Raw genomic sequence first — 25,592 nt, 5'->3', positions numbered from 1 at the left:
TAAAGCGCTCTTGGCACGGCAATTCAAGCGCTTCAGTTCACAGAGGCAAAGCGCTCTTGGCACGGCAATTCAAGCGCTTCAGTTCACAGAGGCAAAGCAGTCTTGACACGGCAATTCAAGCGCTTCAGTTCACAGAGGTAAAGCGCTCTTGGCATGACAATCAAAACGCTTCGATTCACAGGAGTAAAAGGTTCTTGGCACAACAATCAAAGTGATTCAGCCACTTGAGTAAAAGCGCCCCCCTTAGCATAATGAACGTAAGTAAAGCGCTTCAAGTTCAAGGAGTAAAAAGTATTTCTGGAGATAAGCAAATCATAGTTTTCATTGTTCTTTGAAAAGCTTAAGATGTGAAAAGCATATTTAATTCTTTGAGATTTTCTAAGTCATGATCAAAGTTTTATGTTGTGAATGCATAGATGTTACAGGATTGATATTCTGAGTATAATCATAGTCCAAAGTTCTTGCCATCTCTTGATTCTGAGGTTGTAGTTTACTCTTGTTCCATGTTTCAAAGAAGGGGCTTTGCCCTCATTACAAAAGGGGTCTCCATCTGATATCTCATAGACACATTTAGTCAAGAGTCTATTGATGAGTTACATTTCTATGAATTAGTAAATGCATATTTGTTCTAACCTTTTCTTTTCAGATCTCTCTCCCTGCTGTTCCCTACCCTAATTCCCTTCCCCCCGACTGGCTTCATCATAACTCTGTGCTATAATAGCTTTCTGAGTTGGTGACGCCGGAAGGAGGGCCTTTTGTTCAGCGACGTGCAGATCCAGAGGAAAGGACACTATGATAGAAGCGATGGTTGTATTGGTGCAGTCAGAGGAGTGTGGATCCCTTGGGGACGTAAGTACAGATGATTGCTAATTTTCTGTCCCAGCTAGCAGCACAAGGGATAGCCTATAGGACGATTAGTAATTTTTGGTCGGCCATTTCGGCCAAACATCCTCGAGTAGATGGTAAACCTATTGGAGAACATCCTTTAATATGTAAACTTTTACATGGTATACACTTAGTACACCCTCCTCAACCTAGTATTCATCTTTATGGGATGTAAATATAATTTTGAAATTCCTGGTTGCTTGGCTAGCTAATGAGGGTTTATCACGAAAACAATTATCAGCAAAACTAACTATGTTTCTTTGCCTGATTTAGTGTAGAAGAGTTTCAGATGTTAAAGCCCTGGATATCGCAGGTAGAGTATATACTCCTACGGGTGTTTTATTTCAGATTTCTAAGCAAACAAAGTTGCATTCTACATACATTTCTTATCCAAGTTTTAGAGATAATTCGAAGTTATGTGTGGTGAATTGTTTAAAGGTCTATGAAGATGTTACTCGTGAACTTAGGAGAGATCATTCTGGTCAACTGTTAATTTCATTACAGAAACCATTTGGACCAGTGTCTTCAGCAACTTTAGCTAGATGGGTCAGATGGTTGTTTCAAGAGGTAGGAATTGATATTTCTGTTTTAGGAGCCCATTCTGTTAGAGGAGCTATGGCTTCTAAAGCATTTAATTCAGGCTCTAGGTTGGAAGATATTATGACAGCGGCTGACTGGTCTTCAGATTCTACCTTTAAGCTACTTTATCATAAACCTATTGTAGATGTAGCTTCTGGGGTAATAGATCAGCTTTAAACTAGCATAATCTGAAGCCTTCGGTCATGACATATAATCAACAAATTTCTAGCTTGTGCGAGAAGAATTTTCAATTCTATTAAGGACACGGGTCAAGGATTACCCCAACCGTGGTATGGGTAACAAATTAACATAAAAGGTGTATATTTTATGTTGATGGCATATTGTATTATGATAATTTGTCCACCCTATGTAATATGCTGTATTTTATCAGGGATGAAGTATTACGTCAGCTTTTCTTTTTCAGATGAGAAAGCCATTTGAAGGAGTTCCACTGAGATCATTCTGAGTTCCTCATGGAGAGCTGTTCGACTTAAGTTGCACCGTTGTGCTGTTTCAACTCCCTCGATGGGAAGAGTCCGTGGGCTGGAGCCACAAATTCACTGATTGGTGTTGGTTTGTCTTTGATTCTGGATATTCTTGAGCAAAGAAAGAGGAAGGACTATAGTATGGAAGATATATATACTAGATGGTGGGCCCTGATTGAGGCCATAATGAGGATGTCTGATATTGGGAAATGTAGTTCTGTTCTTTATTGGCTGCTCTGTGTTGACAGTAAAGAAAGAGATAGCATAATCCTCACCTCCGTGTCCTTAATAGAATTGAAAATTCTTGTGACGTAAGCTAGAAATTGTTTTATTCTACCTTTTGACTTAGGGCCTCATTTTTAGGTTGTCTGAGGGCCCATCATTCAGCCAAAGGGACAGGGTAAATTACACCGTCCCTCCTATGGAAGGACCGCTCGCCACAAGCAGGAGGTAATTTAGAATGCATTGTCAGTAACTTCTGAAATGGCGGTTCCTGCAAGAGCATTCCACTGTTTGTAGGGCTGCATCTTGCTGTCATAGCCCTGTACCAAACAAAAGAACCAAAACAAATCTGAAACAAGAAAAATATATATAATGTTCCTCTCACAAAAGAAGTACTCTCCCTTTGTGACAAGAGCAAAATTACCTTTTTACTGTCCCTCACTAGGATTTGCCTGGTGGTGTCAGACAGTCAAAAAATGCCTATATGTGTGGCCATCATAATTGCTGTAGCCCAACCTCTGGTCCACCCGTATTTAAATCAGATGGGCAAACCATTAACTTGGTGATATGTACACTCTGTTGTGATTGTGGCAGAGTATACATACCTCCAACATATAAATCAGGCACTAAGGAGGTCATTCTGACTCCCGCCGGCCGCGGTAACCGCAGGGCTGGCGGGAGCCGGCAGAATACCGCTGCGCGGTCAGAAGACCGCTGCGGTTATTCTGAGTTTCCTGCTGGGCGGGCGGGCGACCGCCAGAAGGACGCCCACCCACCCAGCGGGAAACCCCCTTCCACGAGGATGCCGGCTCCGAATGGAGCCGGCGGAGTGGAAAGGGTGCGACGGGTGCAATTGCACCCGTCGCGATTTTCAGTGTCTGCATGGCAGACACTGAAAATCTTGGTGGGGCCCTGTTACGGGGGCCCCTGCAGTGCCCATGCCATTGGCAAGGGCACTGCAGGGGCCCCCAGGGGCCCCACGACACCCCTTACCGCCATCCTGTTCCTGGCGGCCAAAACCGCCAGGAACAGGATGGCGGTAAGGGGGTCGGAATCCCCATGGCGGCGCAGCAAGCTGCGCCGCCGTGGAGGATTCCCCAGGGCAGCGGGAAAACCGCGGCGTCAGAATGCCCAGGGATGCACCGCCAGCCTGTTCCCGGTCCCCGGCCCTGGCGGATTTTCCCTGAAATGGAAGTTGAGATCCTCTAGTAGGGAAAGGTTGCATTATGTATCTACTAAAGTCCTTTCAAAGCCAGTTAGATGTTGGAAGAGGTCCTGCTGAAACATTTACTTTTTGCAGGAAAATCTCCAAGCAGGAGAAATTCAACCTTTTTTGTTGTCGCCCTGCCAACATTTCTGACTTCAGATTTAGGACCTGATTTGTTTGTTGGCGGTAAGCCGTCCTCCACATGAGCAATGGAGTATTTTACTTTGTCACTCTGGTGTAGTTCCTAGCTTCCAAATTTATAAATGTCCCTTTGTGACGGTTCAGCTGTCTTTCACTTATTTCACATCTCGATCTGTGTGTTTTTTCTCTCTTGAAATCAGTAAATGTCTGATGCAGAAAATAAGTGCCTATCTTCAAAAATAGGTACCATTGGCCATCACTGGTAACCACCAGCTCAAATTAAGCACTTGATTTAGAGCATTGTTTAGACATTGGCGAGCTCTGCAGTTGCTGACCATGCTGCAGCCCAGCCACAAAACTGTGGTGTGTCTCAGGAGAGCCCTCATGTCATGGCATCTGTTGGAAAGTGATTCATTAGTAAGGGCAGGTAGGTACCTACACTTTGTAATAACAACACCTTCACAAATAAGGTCCAGCTACAGTCTCAGTAAATTAACCCTTGCTCAATCCTTGCTAGATTGGCTCACAAGCATTCAGTTTTAACTTTAAAGACAGGTGTGTAAAACATTTAATATCACCAAAACAGTAAATTTGTAAGACACAACCCAAAATGAAAACCCAATATGAATTTATAAAAAAGGAAATCATTTCATCTTTAAAATGACACCAAATATAACAAAAATCCAATGTAGGAAAGGGCAGGTATTAATTTTTTGAGAATAAATGCCAAAATGTACTTTCTAGTGCCAAAAAGTGAAGAGCTCCAACTGCCACTATCTGGTCACACCTGGCTGGGTCCAAGTCAAAAGTTAAGGAGTGACGGCAATGGAGCACAGGTTGGCTACACTGAGCAGTTGGCCTCTGACAAAATGTTACCTTCAGACTAGTCACTTTTTTGTTATTTTTCTCTCAAAGTTGAGCAAGGCTGGCTTCTAGTTCAACAACGGCAGCTCGCTTCAGAGTGAGGGCTTGGGGTCTTGATTCTCATCGTCAATGGTGAAGAGCTCTGGAGCTTCAGTGGAGCAAACCTGAAATTGAGCCTGGGTTGCTGTTCACTGTTGCCATCTTCACTCTCAACAATGGGTGGGTCCAATAATCGGAGTTTTTCACAAAACTTCTGCAAATGTCTCCAAATGTCTGGATCTCCTTCCAGAAGGTCTTTTTGGGTTCATTAACTGTCCACAACACAAGCCAAGGTTGCAGAACCTCTGGGTTGATCCTTGGAGAGTTGGGACTGCAATTCTAACAATGCACCTGGTCAAATCCTTAAAAGTACACTGGACACTGATCAGCAGGGCATGTCTTCTAGGAGTTGATACAGGGAACTCTTGGTAGTTCCTTTATTCCTTTTGCTTACAGGGAGTCCACTCCTGAATCTTGGAAGCAAGGCAAAGTTCTCTTTTTGGTGAAGCTGAGACTGTGCAATTGGTGCAGTCCTAGTCCTTCTTGGTGCAGACCAGGGGTTCGGCAAGACAGTCCTTCTTCTGATTTCTTTCAGCAGGGATTTGAGTTGCTAAGCAGCTCCTTCATATTTATCCAGGGTTTTAGGCTAGCAAGGAGGGTGGCACCCATGCCAATGTGTTACAGGGTGCCACCCTCTGAGATGACCACTTCTTAGAAAATTTTGCATATTTTTGTTCCAGAAAGCACTGTTTCACAAAAAGCAAAACTGAGAAAATCTCTCCTGGAGGTTCAGGCCCGGCTAAGCCCACCCACAGGTGCAGCTATTTTTCCCCTATGCTCCCCTTCTCCTAATCTCATTACAAAGGCTCCCACCTGGTTGAGGGTTCTGGTTATGGGAGTGGGTCTGGTGTCTTTCCCAACTGTCTTTCACCCTTTTTGGCTACCCAGCCTCGTTCCTGCCTTGGCATCTGCTGCGGCAGATCTTCTCCCACCAGATGTCTCCTTTGTCTCAGCCCAGGCCAATTCACAACTCATTAAGGCAGTTTGCCTTAGCCTGTCAAAGGCTGACCAACCAGCAGAAGCTACTATAGGGCTGCCTTTAGGTAACTTTAGGAAAGCAGTTGTAAAACTACTTTCTTGTAGTAGTTATAATAAATCTAACCTTGGTAAGTTGTTGGATATATTGTAACTATTCATTTGACTCCTTGAGTGACATTTTAGCTCACTCCTATTAAAAGATAGACTTTAATAATGTTAAATAAATAATTCCCATGGTAGCCTATGAAGCTAATGTACTACAATGAGGACAACTGAAATTGGTGTTTTTTTCCTCACCAGGGCTTCTACAGCAACTTTTATAATCTCCCTGCTTATTATTACACAACACCCTACCCTCAGGGCAACTAAGGTAGTTGGAGACTTTGGAAGTACTTTTAATTCCAAAGTTGAATTGGGACATAGCTTTTGTTTAAAAGCAGTCTGCAAGGCAGGGCTGGCATTCAAATGACAGCAGGCACCACAGCAGTGCACACTTAAGTGCATTAAGTCTACCGGGCCTCTAAACTTACATGCCCTACCATATACAAATGTCTCACAGGGAGATTGTCAGTACTAATTGTAATTATACCTAATTAACATATGCCTTTGCAAATAGAACATTGGCCCTGGGCCAGGTTAGTAGATACCAAGGTACAATCAGAATCAGAAATCAAAAGTATCTGTCATAAATGGGAGTAAAAAGTGAGGAGACATCTGCAAAATGCCCAGTTTTCTCACAGCAGTGCTCCCTAAAAAGTGTATGTTGTTATGAACATAAGCTTAAAGCCAATGTTTATTTCAAAAAAACACAGCAAACTTCTTGGCAAGCAGGATTTTCTCCCCTGCCCAACAAAGACATTTCAAATTTTTTCTGACTGGGACTGCCATGCCCTGGTGCCATAAATAGGACAGGTCTTCTAAGATTCATAAACCAGCAGCTCTTGGCAGATGGCCTGGTGGCTCAAGGTGACAGTGGTACTGAATGAGGATCAACCAATGGAAATAGGATGCTTTCCCTATCTTTTAATCTGGGGATATAAATGGGCTGGGAAGTTTTCCTATCTCTAAATGAAGGGGGTCAGGGGGGCAGGGGAGTGGGAGATCCGCTGGTTTATGGCAAATCTCATTGCCATGAAACCTTAAATGATCCTTTTCAAATCCCTAGCAACACTGAATAATGATAAAAAATAAGTTGAGGTCTCTTTTGAATATTCATGTATTTACTTATGCAGTGCGTGTTCACAATCAACACCAGTGCCTTTATTTTACCCCACATGCTTGATGGAGATGCGTGCAGGAGATACAGGCTTAGCTCATCATGGGACCACCAAAGATTAGTATTTTGGGCAGTGGCAATACTTTATGCTCTGGATTAAGCAGTGGCTCAGTTGAGTATGAAATGATTTATAGCAGTTTGAGAAATGTCTATAATCTTACACAATGCCACATAGCTAACAGAAAGAACATGAATATAAAGTTAACAATTTAAGGCCCATATTTATCCTTTTTTATCGCTGCAGTTGCGTCATTTTTTGATGCAAAAGCGGCGCAAGCTTACAAAATACAATTGTATTTTGTAAGCTTGCGCCACTTTTGCGTGAAAAAGCGGCGCAAATGCTGCACTAAAATAGTATAAATATGGGCCTAAGTGTAAGAAAACAGGAATATTGTGGCTTGATCATAACAACGTGGCGTGTGAAGTTATTATGACAATGCTATACAATTTCTTAGGTTTCAATACAAAAGTTTTGCTAATAATTTAAGAACGTATAGATTCTGACCCACCTTGCTGATTTCAAATCCAAACACCTCTTCAAAATATGCAGGCTGGCTAATAAGCAGAAGGTAAAACGTCCAGCTTCTACAGAAATTTGCAACTATAATTGCATAGACTGGCATTGAAGTAAAAAATTTCCTCCATGGAGTCTTGTATTTCTGTAAGGCAAAAACAAATTCAACATGAACCTCACACCCCTTAATACTCAAAACACATCCGTACAACTCATATTATCAATACATTGGCACTAATGGAACAAAATGGAAATTGACTTTCTCTCCAAGGTCTTCTTAAACCCTTCTTTTTTGTTAAGCACAGTACTGATGACACCAGTGCTTCTGACCTGGTACTTGGGGGGGCACTAGATTCTTTAACTAAACTGATAATCATGATGAAATGTTGTTTTTCTAGTTGTTTACCAATACTTTTGGTTGCATATACACTTACAAATCTGTAAGAGGCTGCAAATTCATATAATGCAAAATGTCTGTCACGCAGGTTTTTACTCTTTCATTGCACTCTGGCCTACTCCAGACTCATGGACTCACCTTCAATCATGGGTGGTCAGAACACTTATCTAACATAAGAATTTTTGCTAATGCAATGCTAATGAAAATATATGAAATAACTCATTTGAATTCGATTAAACACAATGGGCCAGTATTATAAAGATATTGCTGTGACTTACTATTTTAGTACTCTTCAGTTCCAGGAGTAAGTCAGGAGTATTCCTTGGGTTACTCACAAAATTAATGAGTAAGCTAGGAGTACAACAAGAGTAAGGCACCTCTACTCATACACAATCTTTGTGAATCAGGACAATTATTTCTTTGCTAATTAGCATGCCATCTTGTTTATCAGTTTGTTACTACACATACATTCAGAAGTACCAGGCCTGGCTTAGAAGAGATTACGCAGTAAAGCTTTTCTGTTACATTGCAGTAGCATGTTCCAATCACTTCTTTTCACTGATGGCTCGCTGATATAATAAATACTGCTTTCAATGTTTTTCTTATAACAGTAGTTATTCTGGGTACATAGGTTGAGCAATGCACTAAGATACAAGGGATATGAATTATGTATTAGCAATGCAATCAAATAATGTAAAATAGACAAAGCTAAAATATGGTTTAGATTCTGTTCAAAGTACATTTCCAATTCATATCAGATGGTTGCACTGGGTAGTGCTGTTGAAGTGATGAGTGGCGACTCAATATGGACTTGAGTGGTTTTAAATTCACATTGAGTCAGCTCAAGGGGTTCAAGATTCATGATACAGGAATTGAAGTTCTGATTAAAGAAGTGACTAGGTTGAATTGCATGGCCAGAAACTAAGGAACAAATATTACATAAAGATTACTGTGTGCTCTGCTCAAAGCTGTTTGGATGTAGTAAACCTCCACAAGAAAATGTCAGACAGTGAGTTAAACTACAAGGGATAGAAGGCCAAGTGATGATCAAAACAACCACAAACCTTCTGACCAAAGATAAATATGACCTTTTCTCCCACCTCTTTGATGACAAAATGAAAAAATGACTACTTTCATTTCTACACAGTAACTTAATATGAGATGTATCGTTCTGAATAGAGGAGTGGCATTTTTGAAAGGGAGGTATGTCATGACAACTAATGCCTTTACCATGCATGCTTTACCACACATCCTTTACCGTGCAATGCCTTTACCACACAATGCTTCTATCACACAAGTCATTAACACACATATGCTTTTACCACACGTCTTTACAATGAAATATTAAGTATATAAGAAAAGAAAGAAATATGTATATATGTATATGTGTGTGTGTGTGTGTGTGTGTGTGTGTGTGTATATATATATATATATGCATATATATATATGTATATATATATATGTGTGTGTGTGTGTGTGTGTGTGTGTATATATATATATATGTAGCCAGTAGGTAGTTATAGTTAGGACCTAATTCCCACAAACAAAGCATCTTTTGTTTTGCTAATAACTTTGGCGCCATTTGATGAACCTTCAAGATGTTTTCAAAATAGATACGCTGTGTACTTCAGCTGCTGTTTTGAACGTTTCGGAGTGATTTGTCAAGAGAGGGCAGAGAAAAAGGGGAGTGTCTCAAAATACGTTTTCCCCATGAAATTTTCCATAGGGATTTTGAACATCAATACAGCAGAGCCGCTGAACACAATTACATCAAATTTAGCAGAAAGCTAGATCTTCATCTACAAACATTTCTTTGTGTGATTTGGTGTAAATCTGTTCAGTAGTTTTGGAGTTAATAAAGGAAAAATAAATATGCATAACTAGGAGTGGAAGGTCAATGCATCCCAGAGATCTCAAAATGCAATCTGATTGGCTGCCACCACTTCAACTAGGAAGTGGTGGAAGACATCTGAGGCTTGGACTCAGCCCAGTCCCAAGAAAAAGTAAAAAAAAAAAGAGGGGGCCATGTAGGAATACCCTGATGCTTTAGGCCTGCTAATGGGGTCCTAGAGGGACCTAGCTGGGACCAAACAAAATTTGTAAAAACATTTTTGCTGTGAATTCCTGGAAGATCTGACTATGGGCCCAGGGACCGCCACCCTAAGGTGTCTGCCTAATAATAAAAAATGGGAGGAGGCTGCAGACCCCCACCTATACTTTTGATTGGCCGGGACCCGGGAGATGGGGTCCCTGTAGCCGATATTGTCCAAAGGAGGAGGGCTGCATGTCCCCCTCTTAAATTATAATTTTTTAAAGCCACAGCAGAATTGTTCACCAGGGGCACACTGACCTAGTGAGGGAAGCCACATGTTCCCATCCTTTTCTTTTTGAATGGTTGGGCCCTGGGAGATGGGGTCCCCAAGACACAATTGGTAACAAACGTTACAGGGATGTTGTAGTTAGGAAATAGAATTTGCAAACCCATAGAAATTACCTAAAAAAAACAAAGGTTACAGGGACGCTGTAGTGAGGTTCATAATTTACACACACAAAACCATAGCAATTTAGCAGTTATAGCTATCTCAAGAAACTATAACTTGTGCCCTGATGTAACTACAACTCGCACCCTCGCAATGCACTGCTAATTACCCCACATATTACATCACTCATGACATCTTCTATGACATTATTGATAATATTAGTGCAACAATGCTGTAATATTATTGATGAGAAAACTGTCCATGGTAGGGGCGTGAGTTATAGTTGCCTCAAGGCACCTTATAGTTCCTAAGATAACTCTAACTATAACTGCTGAATATGGTTTTGTGTGTGTAAATTGTAAACCTATCTATAACGTCCCTGTAACCTTTAGGTTTCTTAGTGAAAATATATGTATTGATGAATATGCTCAGGTTGCAGTTGATAATCTCAACAATGACAAGTTTGAAGTTAGGGGTTTAAACAATCTCTCGACCAGCGAGCTATTAAATTCTTCAGGGTTGTCTTGGCAACCCAAATACATAAATTACTTGGGTTTAGAATTGGGTTCTGATTTGTTAAAAATTCCTCAACATAATGAAAACCTGGCTTTAAAGAAAATTAATGTGCTCTTAGATGATTGGAACCCTAAATGTGTTTACTTGGTGGAATCATATAGAGAATACTAAAATGATGGCAATCCCAATAGTTAACTACCTTATAAGCATGCTTTCCTTATAGTTATCTGACATCTTCCCCCAACTCAACAAGTTAAGAAAAAAATTTATTTGGCAAAATTATTGTCCTAGAGTTTCCATTAAAAACCTTGGCTTCCCACAAACTTGGGAGGAGTCAATCTGACAGATGTTAGGATTACCATACCACTTTCTTAGCCAAACAAGGCTCACTATGGTTCTACCAACATTCAGACTATACTCCCTCATGGCTATTAGTTGAGAAAAAGATTCTGGAAGATTTGCATCTTATAAAGCTTTTATCTACCAAATCCAAACCTCTTTTACCAGCTAACCTATCTTTAACAATACCAAATGTGCCCTTTTGAAAATGGATAGAGTACTGGAGACCACAATTGCCCATTCCAACCAGGCATCAATATGGTATTACCCTAAAGGTAGAATCTAAGATGCACCTATATATTGGCATTCATGGGCATCTAAGGACATTATTTTTCTGAAACAATGAGGCACACAACATGCCCCACTTTCGTTCCTAGAACTTCAATAACAATACAATCTATTAGATATAGACTTTTATGACTTTCTAAAACTTAAAGCCAGTCTCGGCAAACCTGAACACTCTAATAAAGATCCCTCTCACTCCCCACAATCATTTCCTACTTTAATAAATCGGGCCAACAAACAGTTAAGTTCTACCATCTATGGAAACCTAAAACTACATCTCTAAACATCAACGTAATCAAGAAATGGGATTCATTCAGTACTATTTCTTCAGAAGACTGGAGACTGATTTGGAAGTCACTTGTCTCCATTAAAATCTTCCCTGCTTTATCCCCAACAAAATAATTTCTCTTACATAGAACTTTCTGGTCTCCCTCCCAACTCCATAAGATGCCCCTTAGAGAGAACCCATAATGCTGGAACTGAAATAATACAAATAGTGATCTACCACACCTACTCTTCTACTGTAATTCTGTCTACCATTTTTGGGACCATGTATTTGACCTTACCCGGTCCCACTTTGGAATACATTTGAGGCAAGATGCTATCTCACTAATCCAGGGTTTCCTTGATCCACATTTTAAGACACTTGGGGCAGATTTAAGAAAAGTGGTGCTGCACCCAGAATCTATGGCTCCACGTCTGTCTTTCTGTGCAAGTTATCACTCAATAGCATCCAGCAAACTCCTTTATAGTCACATCTTCTTAAATAGTTCTTCAGCATGGCTTTCAGTTCCAACTTATGGTGGATCATTTTTCTGCTATCCTCAAACTCATTATTATTATTGCCAGAATACACTAGCTGGGGCATGTGTGCATTCTACAATAAAAGTATTCCGTAATGTTGCACGTCTGTGTTATTCAGAATATGATAGGGGGACAAAAGTCAATAACTGAAAGCTGACAGTTTTGCTGTCAAAATGTTTGACAGCCAGTGTGGTTGAGTCTGAGGTTTCTTCACTAAAGTGCATGATTCCATCATGTAGAGAAAGTTGCTTGGCACTGAAATGTTTAGTGGAAATATTACCAATGCCTATGATAATGAGGACATTTTTGCTCATCATCTAGGATCATTTGAAATGTACCTCTAAAAGTATATTGTTAAAATCAACATTTCTAGCACTGCTAACATGCTCTAGTGTTTCCTGGCAGTTGAGTGTAGCTCTCCGTCTCTTTTGATGAATGTCCACCCGCATTTCCGTTGTGGACCTTAATGGAGTTTACTGCAGTGAAGAGATTATCAAACAACATTTTATAGAAGTAGTAGGAGAATTATGAAAGTACCACCTTAACAGAAAAGGAAGAAAGCTGTAGCAGAAAATAGAGAATTTAGATGAGTTAAATTACAATATTGAGTAGGTAGGCTAACGAAAAACACAGAGGCACATTCAGGTAAATAATGCAGACTTACTGATACACTTGACCATAACTTATTTGTAAAATCACATCCATAAGTAGGCAGTCACTTGTAGCCAGCATCAGTTTTTGAATTGTGGAAACATGCAGGTGAGTAAAAGTCTTACTTCTAAAGCACCCATGAGGCTTGCACTCTCCCCTATGCTTTCTTCTATGTATCTGCGCTCTTCATCTGAGATAGTGGGATGCGTTGCTGGACTCTCATAGGACACTAACAGCCAGAACATGTACCATACCATTCCAAAGCTTCCTGTACAAAAAAAAAGAAAAAATGAAACGTTGAAAACAGTCGATTGGAGTACATCATGAGCAGGGCCAGGCCCATCAACTCACTGAAGAATAACATCCAGTCAGGCTTCATAATATCTACATTGACGCTGTAACAGCCACAGACAGGGACAGTGAACTTTAATTAGAACATTGGAATGCTGGAGGCTCCATTGAAAACAATGGAGTGCTGCGGGCTTTTACTGGCTGGTAAAAGCCCACAGCGCCAACATTCCAATGTTTGCTTTGTTCACAGCAGCAGCTGTGAACAAAGCCTCACGGAGCCCGAGGGGATTTTAATCCCCTCGGGCTCCGTGAACATTTTTTTTTTTTTATAGAACATTCTGCCCTGTGTGGCAGAATGTTCTAATAGCCTTAGAACCCGCCGTAGCGGGCTCTACCGGCTATTAAAGTCCCTCTCCCTTGTTGAATGCCCTCGCCTTCGGCTCGGGCATTTAACGTGGGGAGCGGGCCTTTAATAGCCGGTAGAGCCCGCTACGGCGGGTTCTAAGGTTATAATAAACTACATATAAAAAAATGTATGCAGCCAGACCCAAAAAGAGTAAGTGAATTCGTCCTATACTGCCAACCTCGGAACTGAAGGTGGGCACGCTTTACTATGAAATATAAAAAGTGGGAATTTTACTAAGTCTAGTTTAAAATCAAAAGGACCCATTCTGTTTTTTTCTGAAATATTAAAATGTTAACTCATATTTTGGGTTTATGACAGCTAAAATGCATATTTGAATGTATTAATCTTATTTTAGAACTCTGTAAACATTTGCAGACTTCTAAAATGGGATTGTGGCCCTGTACCGTTTTGGTATTTGGAAAGGATGTGATGGAGGCGTCTCCTATAAATACTGGATCGGTATGAAATGTATAATGTTTTGCAACAATAATCCGGTCGTAAAAGATTGAAAAATTACAACTTTCCAAGCAGCAGTGGTATTACACTTCTCCCCCTTCTTGGATGTTGAAAGAAAATTCGTTTGGGAGTGGGCAGTGATTCAGGGGACCTTAACAAACGAACTTTTAAAAAGGTAACCATCTAACAAAATAGCTGCTTCCTCAAAAAATAAAAATGGGTTATATTTAAAAACAGGATTCTTTATTAAAAGGTGCTCACCTACCATTACTGTCGGGGCCTTCAATCAGAGTGAGTTGCGATATGCGGCCTACCTAATTCATTTTCAAACAGCGGATAGGATTGTGACACATTCCAAGTAGGAATTTTATGAACTGATATTTTAGTAGATGCACCGGTTCATCACATTGTTAGCGGTCACAAAATGATAGTAACAAATTGTCGCTGTAATTTAATGACCAATTCTTCATGCATCGGCCAGGATTACTGATTGTTACTTGTTTCTTTCCAATCTAAAACATCACAAGACAAATACTTTGTAGCAATCTAGGCATGAGGAATCCAAAAACCGAGAATAGGGTCAACATGTAAGCCCTGCTGTAAGGAGAACGTTTGTCCCACCGTTGGCGACTAGACAGCGATTAGCTAATTTACTTTGTGATTAATTACCTGTAAGATATACGTGCCTCCTTAGAAATAATACCTTTATTAAATAAACACTGAGGGCCTCATTTAATAAAAAGTGGCATAGTGCTGCGCCAAAACTGGCAGCGACGAGCTACGTCACTTCAGAAACGCAAGGATGCTCCGTATTTAAAATAATACAGAGCACCACTGTTTTTCCCCATGCGCTGGCGCCACAATTTGCTGCCTAATGCCAATGCAGGCACCTTTGCACTATAGTGCAAGGGTGCCTGCATTGCAGGGCATGAGTGTTTATGTTCAGTAAGGTGTCCCTTACTGCACGTAAGCAATCAATATTGGAGATTTGCTAGTCCTATGTGTACTGCACAATGCAGCACACAAAGAAAAAGCAAAAACAAGGAGAAATAAAAGGATGGTGTTAGTTTTTGGCGCTGCAAATTCAAGTAAATCTGGGGCAGTGTAAAAATGCAATGAGTGCTGCAGTGGACCGCCCAGAGCAACACACATTGCACGCCCCTCTGCCACAGGAAACTGCGTGCGGAGCCCGTATTTACATGGTGGCGTTAAGCCATGTAAAGTGGCTTAATGCGACCTTGTAAATATGGAAAATGCCACAGTGCCACAGGAGCATGGCAAAAAGTGACGCTAAGGCCTTGTAAATTAGGTCCTCTTATTCAATGTTCAATTCATAGTTTATGAACATAGAGGGAGTCCAAGGCCCTGCTGACTTAACCCTTTAACAACTGAAGCACGAACCCAAGCCTCTCACAAGTTGAGTCTGTTATTTTGATGTTTGGGGCAATTTCTGCTTAAGCTTTTATAACTTTCTTTCTACAAAAGGTATCCAGGTCAAATCTGTGTACCTTATTTCCCACATGTTGGGAATTCTAAAGATAAACAAGATTTATGGATTCTCATTGGAGGAAACCAAGAAAATTGCCAAAATATCACACAAAAAAATTGACTTTTTCCCTGTGGAAAAATGAGAAACAACATTGTGGAAGAAAGAATATTTGTTTTCTGAAAATACCATCAACAACAAGTTTGCTGTGCAAAGATCATCTCACTTCAAGCACTCAAGAACAGGCAGAGAAATAAATTATATTCACAACCAAAATATTTTAGTTTTCTTATGGTTTCTACTAACTTGCAGTTTAAGATGGAAACTGAAAAGTTTGAAAAGTAGAAAGAAATAGTAATTCACCAATGAATCATTTGTGTAGACCACACAGAACATATATATCTTGAGGGGTGACTAATCTGTGAAGGTTGAAAGGTGTTTTCAGTGTTCAGAGTAGGTAGTGTGTAGGGGTAGTAATGTTTTTTATGGTTCATGGATTGCTGGTGTATCCCTCTGATGGTCACCTCATTTACTGTGAGAATTATCTACTATTTAGCGAGCCTCAGGTTCCCCAACTAGTGGCATTCCATGTGTTGGTGGTCCCCCTCTGCTATATGGCCTTCCTACAGTCACTGTTGTACCCCTGGCAAGACATCTGGGGTAAGACAAGACCTTTACAAAACTTGTCACCCCCTTCTATTGGCTCAGATGGGATTGATCGCAGATGGATTCTGCAGATCTAGTCCTGCCTGTCAGACCAGTGGGAATGTGGAGGAAGGTGGAAGGCTCCCCTGGTTTCCATTCCTGTTGTAGACACTCTATTTAAGAAGGCAGACATCAGCACTGTTGGGGCATTGGCCCCAAGACTGCTCTAAACAACAGGTTAATTGGTGGACCATGCCACTTAGTATACGGAGGTCATATCTGAGAACAGTGACGGTCCCTGCAGTGGCCAAGGCACTGATGGGGATCTTTACATGGGTGGGTTTCTCCAAAGAGGTGATGTGAGCCCAAGGTACCCAATTTATATCCATGTACATGAAGGCAATGTGGAATGAGTGTGTAATAACCTACAAATTCTCCACTCCCTTCCATATCCAGTAAAGGTGGCTTGCTAAGAGGCTCAACAAGAACCTCAAATGCATGATCATGGGCCTGCTATGTTTATTAGAGGGTATCACAGGAGGGAGTAGGGGACCATTGTTGTGAACTTCTGTATGGCCAGCCAGTCAGAGCACCATTCAGCCTTGTGAAGGAGGGATAGGAGCAAGCTCCCAAGAATTCCCCCTCCCAAGGATGTAGTCATTTATATGTTGACCCTCATGAATCAGAGGAAGAGCTTTTGAAGGAAAGCCACTGAAAACCTGAAAGCCAGTCAGGAAGTCATGAAACTCTGGCATGACCAGAAGACCACTTTGGCTGAGTTTCAGCCTGGTCAACAACTGTCGTTGATGGAGGCAGGGACTCTTGACACCTTGCAGGACCAGTGGACTGGGCACAATGAGGTGAAGGAGCGCAAGTGGGTGGTCACCTACTTTATTGATCTCAGAACCCTTAAGAACCCCATTTTGAGAGAGCCGAGGTAACCATGATCCTGGTGATGGATGGTGGGGTGAAAGAGGAGAGTGAACCTTTCCCAGACCTCCTGTCTTCTGAGGAACAAGATGGGTCACTGGAAGGAGCCGTTCCCTCCCCTAACTTGTCATCACCTGCTGGTCAATTCTCCTTGCTCTTCTCACTTAGCCCAGGGCTCACCACTAGGTGCAACCATGATATTGATATCAGGGACAGCATGCCTTCCCCCCTTCTTGGGCTCCCTGCACATCATCTGCAGAGTCTCACAAGGATCATCGCTCAGCCCCACACATTGCATACATGACGCCTCTTGAAAGCATCATCTAAGCCTACAGCATCAACATCTGTCCTACACTGTTGACATCCACTTTATGCTTTCTCTTTCTGGCAAAACACCTAATAAAAGGGCCAGCTTGTCTGCCTACACTGAATAGATGAGAACCAGCTGTCTCAAGCTCAACATCAACAAGATAGAAGCTGAATCTTTGTGAGAAACACCTCACCATGAGACTCTACCTGGTGGCCAGGGTAACTTGGACTCATCCTCTTCCAGCTACGAAATTAAAGAACCTCGGACTAGTCATCGACAGCCAACTCATCAAGTCTGACAAGCGTACACAGCCTCCGCATTTTGCTTCCATACACTCAAGTTGCTAAGGAAGATCTTCTAATAGGTCACCATCAATGCTCGCATAACTGTCACCCAAGCTCTCAGCAATAGTAAACTGAACTATGGTGACACTGTTTATGCCAGAATCAATACTCATCTGACCAGTTGACTCCAGACCATAAGGAAAGCTGTGGCCACGGTCATCTTCAGCCTGTCACCTTGCACTCACATCAGCCCACACCTCAAAGTGCCCCACTAGCTCCCTATCCACAAAAGAACACTTTTCAAACTTCTCACACACATTCAAAGCCTTGCACCACATTGGCCCTACATACCTCAACAAGCACAACAATTCCAAACACAAAGCAGACACCTCCGCTCAGTCGAGCACCTGCATGCACACAACCCCTGCAACCGCTTAACCAGAACAGGCAAATGTGCTTTCTCTTGCTCCTAGAGCCTGGAATAACCACTCCTTGCAAATCAAAGACACCTCCACAGTTCCTGAACTCTGTAATAAACTGAAAACATTGCTCTTAACTGAGGCCAGGCCCATCTCCACTGTTCCTGATTTCTCAATGCCATGACAATCTCCAGGGTGAATTGTCTGCGTTACAAGCACATATAACATAACAAAAAGAGAGACAACAATGCAGGAATGTTTAGAGGGTCAGCAGCATGCAAGTCTTTTATGATACACATGCCATTTTGGACTCTTATTTAAGTGAGAGGAACAGCTTTGTGGACTGGCAGTTATGGACTGAAGGAGCAACCACAGTTTCACTAATTGTATGCAAGTTTCACTTCTTGGAGCAGAATCTCACTTTTTATTTGTACACCTCACTTCTTGAAGCAGTAATCATTTGTATGTCTTACTTCTTGAAGAATACTTGATTTGTGTGATGCAAGTCACAAACCATGTTGCAAAATCTCACATATTAGATGTGGTTTCGCACAATATTGCATTTTCATTATGTTGGTGCATGATCCACAGCTTGAAGCAATGTCTCTCTCACTGGCTATGAGTGCCACCCTTACATGTGCAGTCTTTTTTTCACAGTGCAAGTCAGAAACATTGGCACACAATCTCAATCTTGTTGTATGAACCACACAATCCTTAACTAACAAGATACGAATCATGCATTGTGGAGCACTGTCTAAGTCTCCACATTCTGAATGGTTCCGCTGACCTTAACTCAAACTGAGCATCAAGGAATTTAATCCAAAACCACTTCATACTTGGCCTTCAGAACTCTGTTGAGATGTTTCTTAGGGTCCAAGTGGCAATTCCTTTACTTATTGAGTGGAGATAGTCAAGCAGCTATAGTGCTGGAATTAACATTTTAAAAATTAATTCTGCTGGAAATAATCAAAGCATAAATATGCATTGACTGTTGGAAAAATGAGAGTAACAATGCCATCAGTGAATATACTGCTTACCACTGGAATTAGAACTCCTGATTGCTGTGATAGAGGGGAGAAGAATGCAAACAGACTGTAGGGAAATTCAGGAAGCTGTAGGAAATGAGTGCCAACCATGCTATATAGCTGCCCATGACCATCAACTACAACGTATACACATAGGGGCAAGAAAAACCTATGGAATGGATGCAAAGTGGCAGAGGATAAATAAAGAGAGAAAGATGATGCAAGGACCTGGGACTTAGTTGCAGTATGTCCAACATGCCAATTATCTGGATGATGGGAGGGACAAGAAGTTAAAAAGACTGGGAGGTAGTATCAGGTAAACAACCTTAACCATCCTTCTATTATTAACTTTAGTTTTGTTGCAGCATAAATCCACATTTCATATTAAATCCTTGCAGGTTTTTGTGGGATTTCATAACAGCTTTTGCATTTTCTATTTATATTATAGGAGACTTTTGGATAATATAATAAACAGTTGTATATATTCACACCTATCGACAGCCTTCAACACAGTAGACAACAGTACTCTGCTATTTTATTTACCAGAATGTGGGATGAAAGAAACCACCTAATCTGATTTAAATCTTTTCCCCAGGACTGTTCCATAAAGGTTTTGTAAGACTACCTCAACATGAAAAGCTGGATGGACATACACTTGATTATAATAAATATGAATAAAACGGAGATCCTATTGGTAGGTATGGCTCTTGCTTCCTGGCATGCATTTCTGTAGCCCACTATATTAGGTCTTCGTAATCAACCTCTATCTTATGTAAAATGCCACATTTTTAAACTTGATTCCAAGCTGAGACTTGAAGATTCACCAGTAGTCTCCTATTGTTTGTTATTGCTTACTAATCTACATTCATATTTCCTGTTCTGTTACTAAATTCCAATAAAACAATTGTTGCAGCTACATTTGAATCCAAGTTTGATTACTGTAACTCTTTGCACCCTGGAATTTCTAAAATCTTCCTACACACATCTCTTTCTGGTCCCTTTCTTTAGAAAAACCCCAATGGGTAGCATTCTTTCATGTACCTGGTGATTATTTTGGCAGCACCTTGAGCTGGAAAAGCATATCAACAAAACATTGCAGAAGCTCCGTTAAATCCCATCCTCAGATTTATGTGCACTTGTGGACACCTATTCTTCTCGCAAATCATACAAGTCAAATGGTAAGTCATATCACATATGGGGTCAAACTCTCAAGCCTGGACAATAATATAGGAAAAGACTAAAATCCACTAGGAATTGGATTTATAGATTTTTTAAAAGTGTTAAGATAAAAAGCACTATGAAAAAGTAAAGGCTCAATATGAAGTCACAGTACGTGCTTGACCGAGACATAGTTGCAATTTCAGTCCAACAGTGATGGAGCAGAAGTTGAATACGCCATCTTGGTTGCCCCAGTCAAACATTGTACCTTATGACTTAGAGACACTTTCAGAGTTCACAAAGTAAAAACTTTAGATTAAACTTCTGTCTGTTTTGAGATCAGCTTGATTAACATATACTGTATTTAGTCTATACCACAACATAACATTCTTTAAGCAAGGCCTTTTCAAATGTGCTAACTTTGGGACATTTACCAAGCATAGAAAAGGATAAATTACCTGCTGTCCTTCCAAAAGAGCTATATTAGCAGAAGTTTCAAATTCCAAGACAGTCATTTACACCCTTTCAGATCTCCATGTGTCCACCAGATGGTAGAGGCCAGGGGTAGGGAAAATTACCCCCTCCCCTATAGTTGACTATAGTCGTGAGACCTTAGCGGAAGCAATGCTAAGACAGAGATTTTCATTGGCTGAAATGGAACAGTCTCAACTGGTCTCAATACCGTTCTTCTTCAGACTCTAAACAGTGCAATGGAACTGTGAGTTTAGCAGGCCAGGAGCTTCAATATTTTATGATGGTGCTCTTCCTTTGCCAATTTATAAATAATACCCTAAATGCCTTACAGATAAGTTGAACATTATCTGGAATAGTCCCAGTATTACATTTCCAAATAACTATGAAAATAAGCAGTTTTTGCTCATGGTAATGTCTAAACTAATATCATAAAGAACAACAAGTTGTGAAAGCATTTTAAACAGATGCCACGCATATAGTTAAATGGAAGTTGTGCACAACAAAGATGTGGAAATTCTATTTCCCCATCCTTCTTCTTAAATATGAAATGTTTATAATATTTAAACATTTAGCGCTAGAGCACAACTGTGTAAAACGAATGAGAGTGCTCGCAAAGTGCATTACTTCATGCATTTTCTTATTTAAAAAATAAAACAATAGTACAAGAAATGGGGAGAGCAATAGTATCCTCTAATCCTCCTGTACACCATTGCTATCATCAATGATGTCATTTCAGTTGCCCTCAGAGATGTTATAGAGCATGTCCTGAGTGTTTTAAAATGTGAGGTCATAAGCAGTGCAAGGCGAGGGTGGGAGTTATAGTTTATTAAGTTTATTAAGTTGACAACTGGTGAATTACAGTTTTTTTCCTATACCATTATTACCAAACCTAATTATAACATCACCTTAAGCTTTGTTTTATTCAAGGAATTTTCTAGGGTTGTTTTTAATGTGAAGTAAACTTTTGTTACTGTTGTGAGGACCCTTTTAGTACATGGGTTGGACACCCAGTCTTAGCTTAATTTCACAGCTTGTGTCTTTTTACATTCATTCACATTTTTATTCATGTTTTAGCTGGCCTGCTTTTAGCTATTGTTTTCACATATTTTATCAGCTGCTTCATTCAAGGAAAACACAGTTCAATCTGCACATTTAATCTGCCATTGTACCACATGTAAGCTTGTTCAAGGTTGCTACATACAGTATATGATATGGTAACTTGTGTTGCCAGCAGAGGAACCAGCTTCTATCTCTGAGACACAGCATTACATCAGAACCATTCTTTGAACAATGTATGGGTCATTATATATAACTAAACATAGTCCCAAGGAGGGCATAGGGCGCTCTGGTCGTGATCATCCAGGGATGCGTACTGCACAACCGATAGCATCGCTGACCCTTTCGCTGACTTTTCAGCTTCCCGAGAGGATTGTCATCCATACAACCGGCAGACCCCTGCTATTTGATAAGCCGGGACTAACCCACTAGGTCAGGCCAGGCAGAGGGTTACAACCCCTATGCTCTCAGGTATAGACATACGGTTTTGGTCGGAACCTCTAGAACATCTAGAAACACACCATACAGTGGGGTTGTTTATTTTTTTCACTTTGACTGTAATTTTAATTACTTTACTTTGTTTCATCTGCCTTATTATTGCAGTGCATGCTTTTTACACTAGAATGTGATTGTTTTAATAAATGTATTGAAATCCAGTTTGCATTTTGTATCTTGCCTTGGCATGCATGAGTAACTGAGTGAAAGGGGTATGATCTGTTTCATGACTTTCCTGAGGAGTCATAGTGCAGGTTCAGGTTGCCACAAATAACCTTACACAGGTTTGGAGGTTTGGGTGAGGCACTTCAAGATAGCCAGGAAATAGCCGGATAGCTACTAGGAGACTTGGGGTGCACTCAGTCTCCCACGCTCGGTGGTGCTGCCGTCCTAAACATGCAGTCCCATTACCAAAATAGTAAGCACAGAACATTACCATACACAACAATACTAACCTCCCATGTGTAATTTGCAATATGAGGTTGGGTGCAGGGCCTGGCCTATTCCCCAACACCCTGTCAGCGCTGCTAACCCCCTGCTGCTCACAGCCTTTCACCATGCATGGCAGGTGTCTGGCCGCAGGGCCTGTCCAATCCCTCACTGCCGGCCTTACTGACCCCCCACAGGATCCAGGGAGTCAGGATACCCCTACCCTACCCCCTTAAATCTTATTGTTTTATATTTTCAGGATTTTCATTCCCCAAGTTCTGTAAAGCTGGACTCAATATTTCTCATCATGTTGCAGCCAGGAAATCAGTGTGCAAGCTCCCGTGGGACTCGGAAGAACTTTTTGCTCCAACAGCAGCATTGAGGTCAATGGATAAAAAGCCCTCTAGGCCAATCATTTCACACTCTATTATTTGAAGTGGAGTGCCCACAGGAGTCCAGCGAAATCCAACAGTTCAGCCTAAATTTCTCAACAACTACTGAAAGTACTAAATCACAAAATGCACCCTTTCTGGGTCAAGATCTAGCTTTCTACTAAAATTACTGTAATTCTGTTAAGCCTTCTGGGCTGTAGCACTGTTCAAAAATACCTATTGAAATTACAAGGGGAAATAACGTTATAGGTGTCCCCTTTTTTTTCTTGCCTCCACTTGATGGATCACCCCAACACTTTCACGAAAGGAACTGAGGTAGATAAAATTATTTTTCTGGAAAGTTTTGTGATGATACCCAAAGATATTAGCAAATCAAAAATGTATTTTCAACTATAAGTAGGTCTTAGTTTAGATGTGAGTAATAAAGTACAGCAAATATTGATATTATGCCAAAGCTTGCTGTAACTATGTATTTTTTATAGTCTTATAAAGATGTGTGTGTGATGTCATGAATGATGAAGTGATGTAATATGTGAGGTCATGAGCAGTGACTAATAGGGGTGCAAGTTTTAGTTAGTTAACTTGACAATAATGTTAGGTGTGTTTGGGTTTTTTATCACCCCCAAGCTAACAATACCATTATATTAACCATTTTTTCCCAGTGATTTTCTGTTTTTTCAACATAAGTTGGATATCTATATCCACTGAAAAAAGACAACTACCCCTGCTCTGAACCTTAAAACGTACCTCACCCTCTCCTAAAAACTGCCCCGAATATAATTATTAGGTGAACATTTTACTGGCAACTTAACATTTTAAACTAAAAAAATCCCTGAAATTCACAAGTTATAGTTATCTTAAGTATCTATACTCTACCCTAAAGTAACTATAACTCATGGCCCCACCATGCACAGTTTTGTCATCAATTATGTCATTTCAAATGTTGCAGTGATATTATCATTGATGATATAGAACATGTCATGATTGATGTAATATGTGAGCTAATTAGATGTGCCTGGGGAGGGTGCAAGTTATAGTTAGCATTGGTCATGAGTTACCGTTATTTGGGATTATTATAACTGGTGGATTTCTGTGTTTTGTTCAGTTAAACCTGTTATGTTGTCACAGAAATTTCCATCTAATTATAATGTTTCTTTCATGTTGGTTTATTTTAAGAGAATTTCTATGGATTTTTCATTAAATATTTCATTACCATACCTGAAGCCAACCCCACTGTGCATGGCTGAAGGCTGTAAGGCCAATGCATCACTGTGCAGCATAGGGTTGGCCATAGGGCCTGCATCCAACACCCCCCAAGGACAGCCAACCCTAAGCCACAAACAGCCTTTTGGCATACACAGTGTGTGGTTGGTCTCGCAGGTTCCGGCTGCACTGCGATGTACTGACTTTGCCAAGGAGGCACAACGTTAAAATATAAAAAGTGACCCTCTCATCATATTTCTCCCAAAATCACCAATATTTTTAATTTAGTGTATATTTCAGTAGTTCACACAATGTAATGATTAATAATAATGATTATTATAAAAATGTTTAATGTACTTTTAATAAATATATATCTGAGTCTTTCTTTTAATATAGTTTTTATTATTGCAGTTTGTGTGATAAAACTGTTAAAACATACACATATTGATTTTTTTGTTGTTTTTAAATAAAACCTTAATTTCTCTGAACTCTTTCTATTATTGACGAATGGCTGCTTCACTTTCTGCAGCCCCCTATAGCAATAAAAAATTTGCTTGGTGGTCACCCTTCCTATTCTAGGGGCACTACCACGCTTAAAAAATTAGGGCCATATTTACAAATCGCCTTGCGCTGTCGATGCATAATTTTTTATGACACATTGATAGCGCAGGCTGCAGGCCCATATCTACAAGGTCAGACAAAGCCACTGTGCTTGGCTTTACATGTCCTTGTAGATGTGGAGTGAGGCAATGCAGCGCAAGTCACTGCATTCACTTGTTCTTTGTCAAAGAGGTGTTTCATGGGTGTTGTGGTGGGTGTTCCCACATAACACCCATGAAATTTGATGCATTCCCAGATTAACAAGGATTTGTAAACCTGGGAATGAGTCAAAAGCCTTTGCCTCCCCAGGGAGGCATAAGGGAGGCACAACAAGATAAAAAACCTTTATTTCTATTCGTTTTTTCCTCTTTCTATATGTGCTGCTTTGTGCATCTTGTAGATGCATTGCATTCTTGTCCTTTTCCTTTGCAGGGCATTAAGGGGCACTCCTAGAAAAAGTAGTGAATAACTAATCAGCGGCTCCAGACACTCATTAATTATTCATGTTAGTGTCCTGGTGCCCACCCAGTACACCCTTTAGTTTTAAATTATGGGGGGTATGAAGCCCTCTTTCCAAGCCTTTACAGCCCTGAGGACTCCATCCCTGGTGCCTTTCTTTTTTTAATGGGAGCAGGGGCGTGCCCCCCAAAGTGGTGCTTGTGACCCCTTCCACCAGGGCTTTGGGTTGGTGCCCCTATGCTCACATGGGTCACCACCAAAGTAGCCGGCTCTGTTCCTTTGCTCCCACCCTCACAGGAGCAGATATTTTTTCCTGTTCCCACCAGGTGGGAACGAAATGGAATCTCCTGCC

General features: G+C 40.8%; 1 protein-coding gene and 1 long non-coding RNA gene across 6 annotated transcripts in view; one reads left to right on the top strand and one right to left on the bottom strand.

Moving 5' to 3' along the window:
* SLC17A6 (solute carrier family 17 member 6) overlaps nucleotides 1-25,592 on the bottom strand; it is a 281,370-nt gene that overhangs the window by 72,735 nt on the left and 183,043 nt on the right. Inside the window, exons 7-8 of the mRNA XM_069221946.1 lie at nucleotides 12,848-12,990; nucleotides 7,246-7,395 (exon numbers count right to left, since the gene is read on the bottom strand). Of these exons, the coding sequence (XP_069078047.1) occupies nucleotides 7,246-7,395; nucleotides 12,848-12,990 (293 nt within the window). The remainder of the gene's footprint in view (nucleotides 1-7,245; nucleotides 7,396-12,847; nucleotides 12,991-25,592) is intronic.
* Nucleotides 545-25,592, top strand: part of LOC138283821 (uncharacterized) — a 70,676-nt gene continuing 45,628 nt past the window's right edge. Inside the window, exons 1-6 of one of the 5 annotated variants that reach the window (XR_011201311.1) lie at nucleotides 545-849; nucleotides 1,159-1,198; nucleotides 1,889-2,033; nucleotides 19,570-19,668; nucleotides 19,983-20,152; nucleotides 22,903-24,495. This is a non-coding gene — a long non-coding RNA (uncharacterized lncRNA). Of the gene's footprint in view, nucleotides 850-1,158; nucleotides 1,199-1,888; nucleotides 2,034-19,569; nucleotides 19,669-19,982; nucleotides 20,153-22,902; nucleotides 24,496-25,592 lie in introns of those variants that run through there. The other 4 variants (XR_011201313.1, XR_011201314.1, XR_011201315.1 and 1 more) reach the window with 4 other exon arrangements.

This window comes from Pleurodeles waltl, chromosome 3_1, assembly GCF_031143425.1.
Source record: "Pleurodeles waltl isolate 20211129_DDA chromosome 3_1, aPleWal1.hap1.20221129, whole genome shotgun sequence".
Classification (NCBI taxonomy): Eukaryota; Metazoa; Chordata; class Amphibia; order Caudata; family Salamandridae; genus Pleurodeles; species Pleurodeles waltl.
This window is presented reverse-complemented; position numbering and strand designations above follow the sequence as displayed.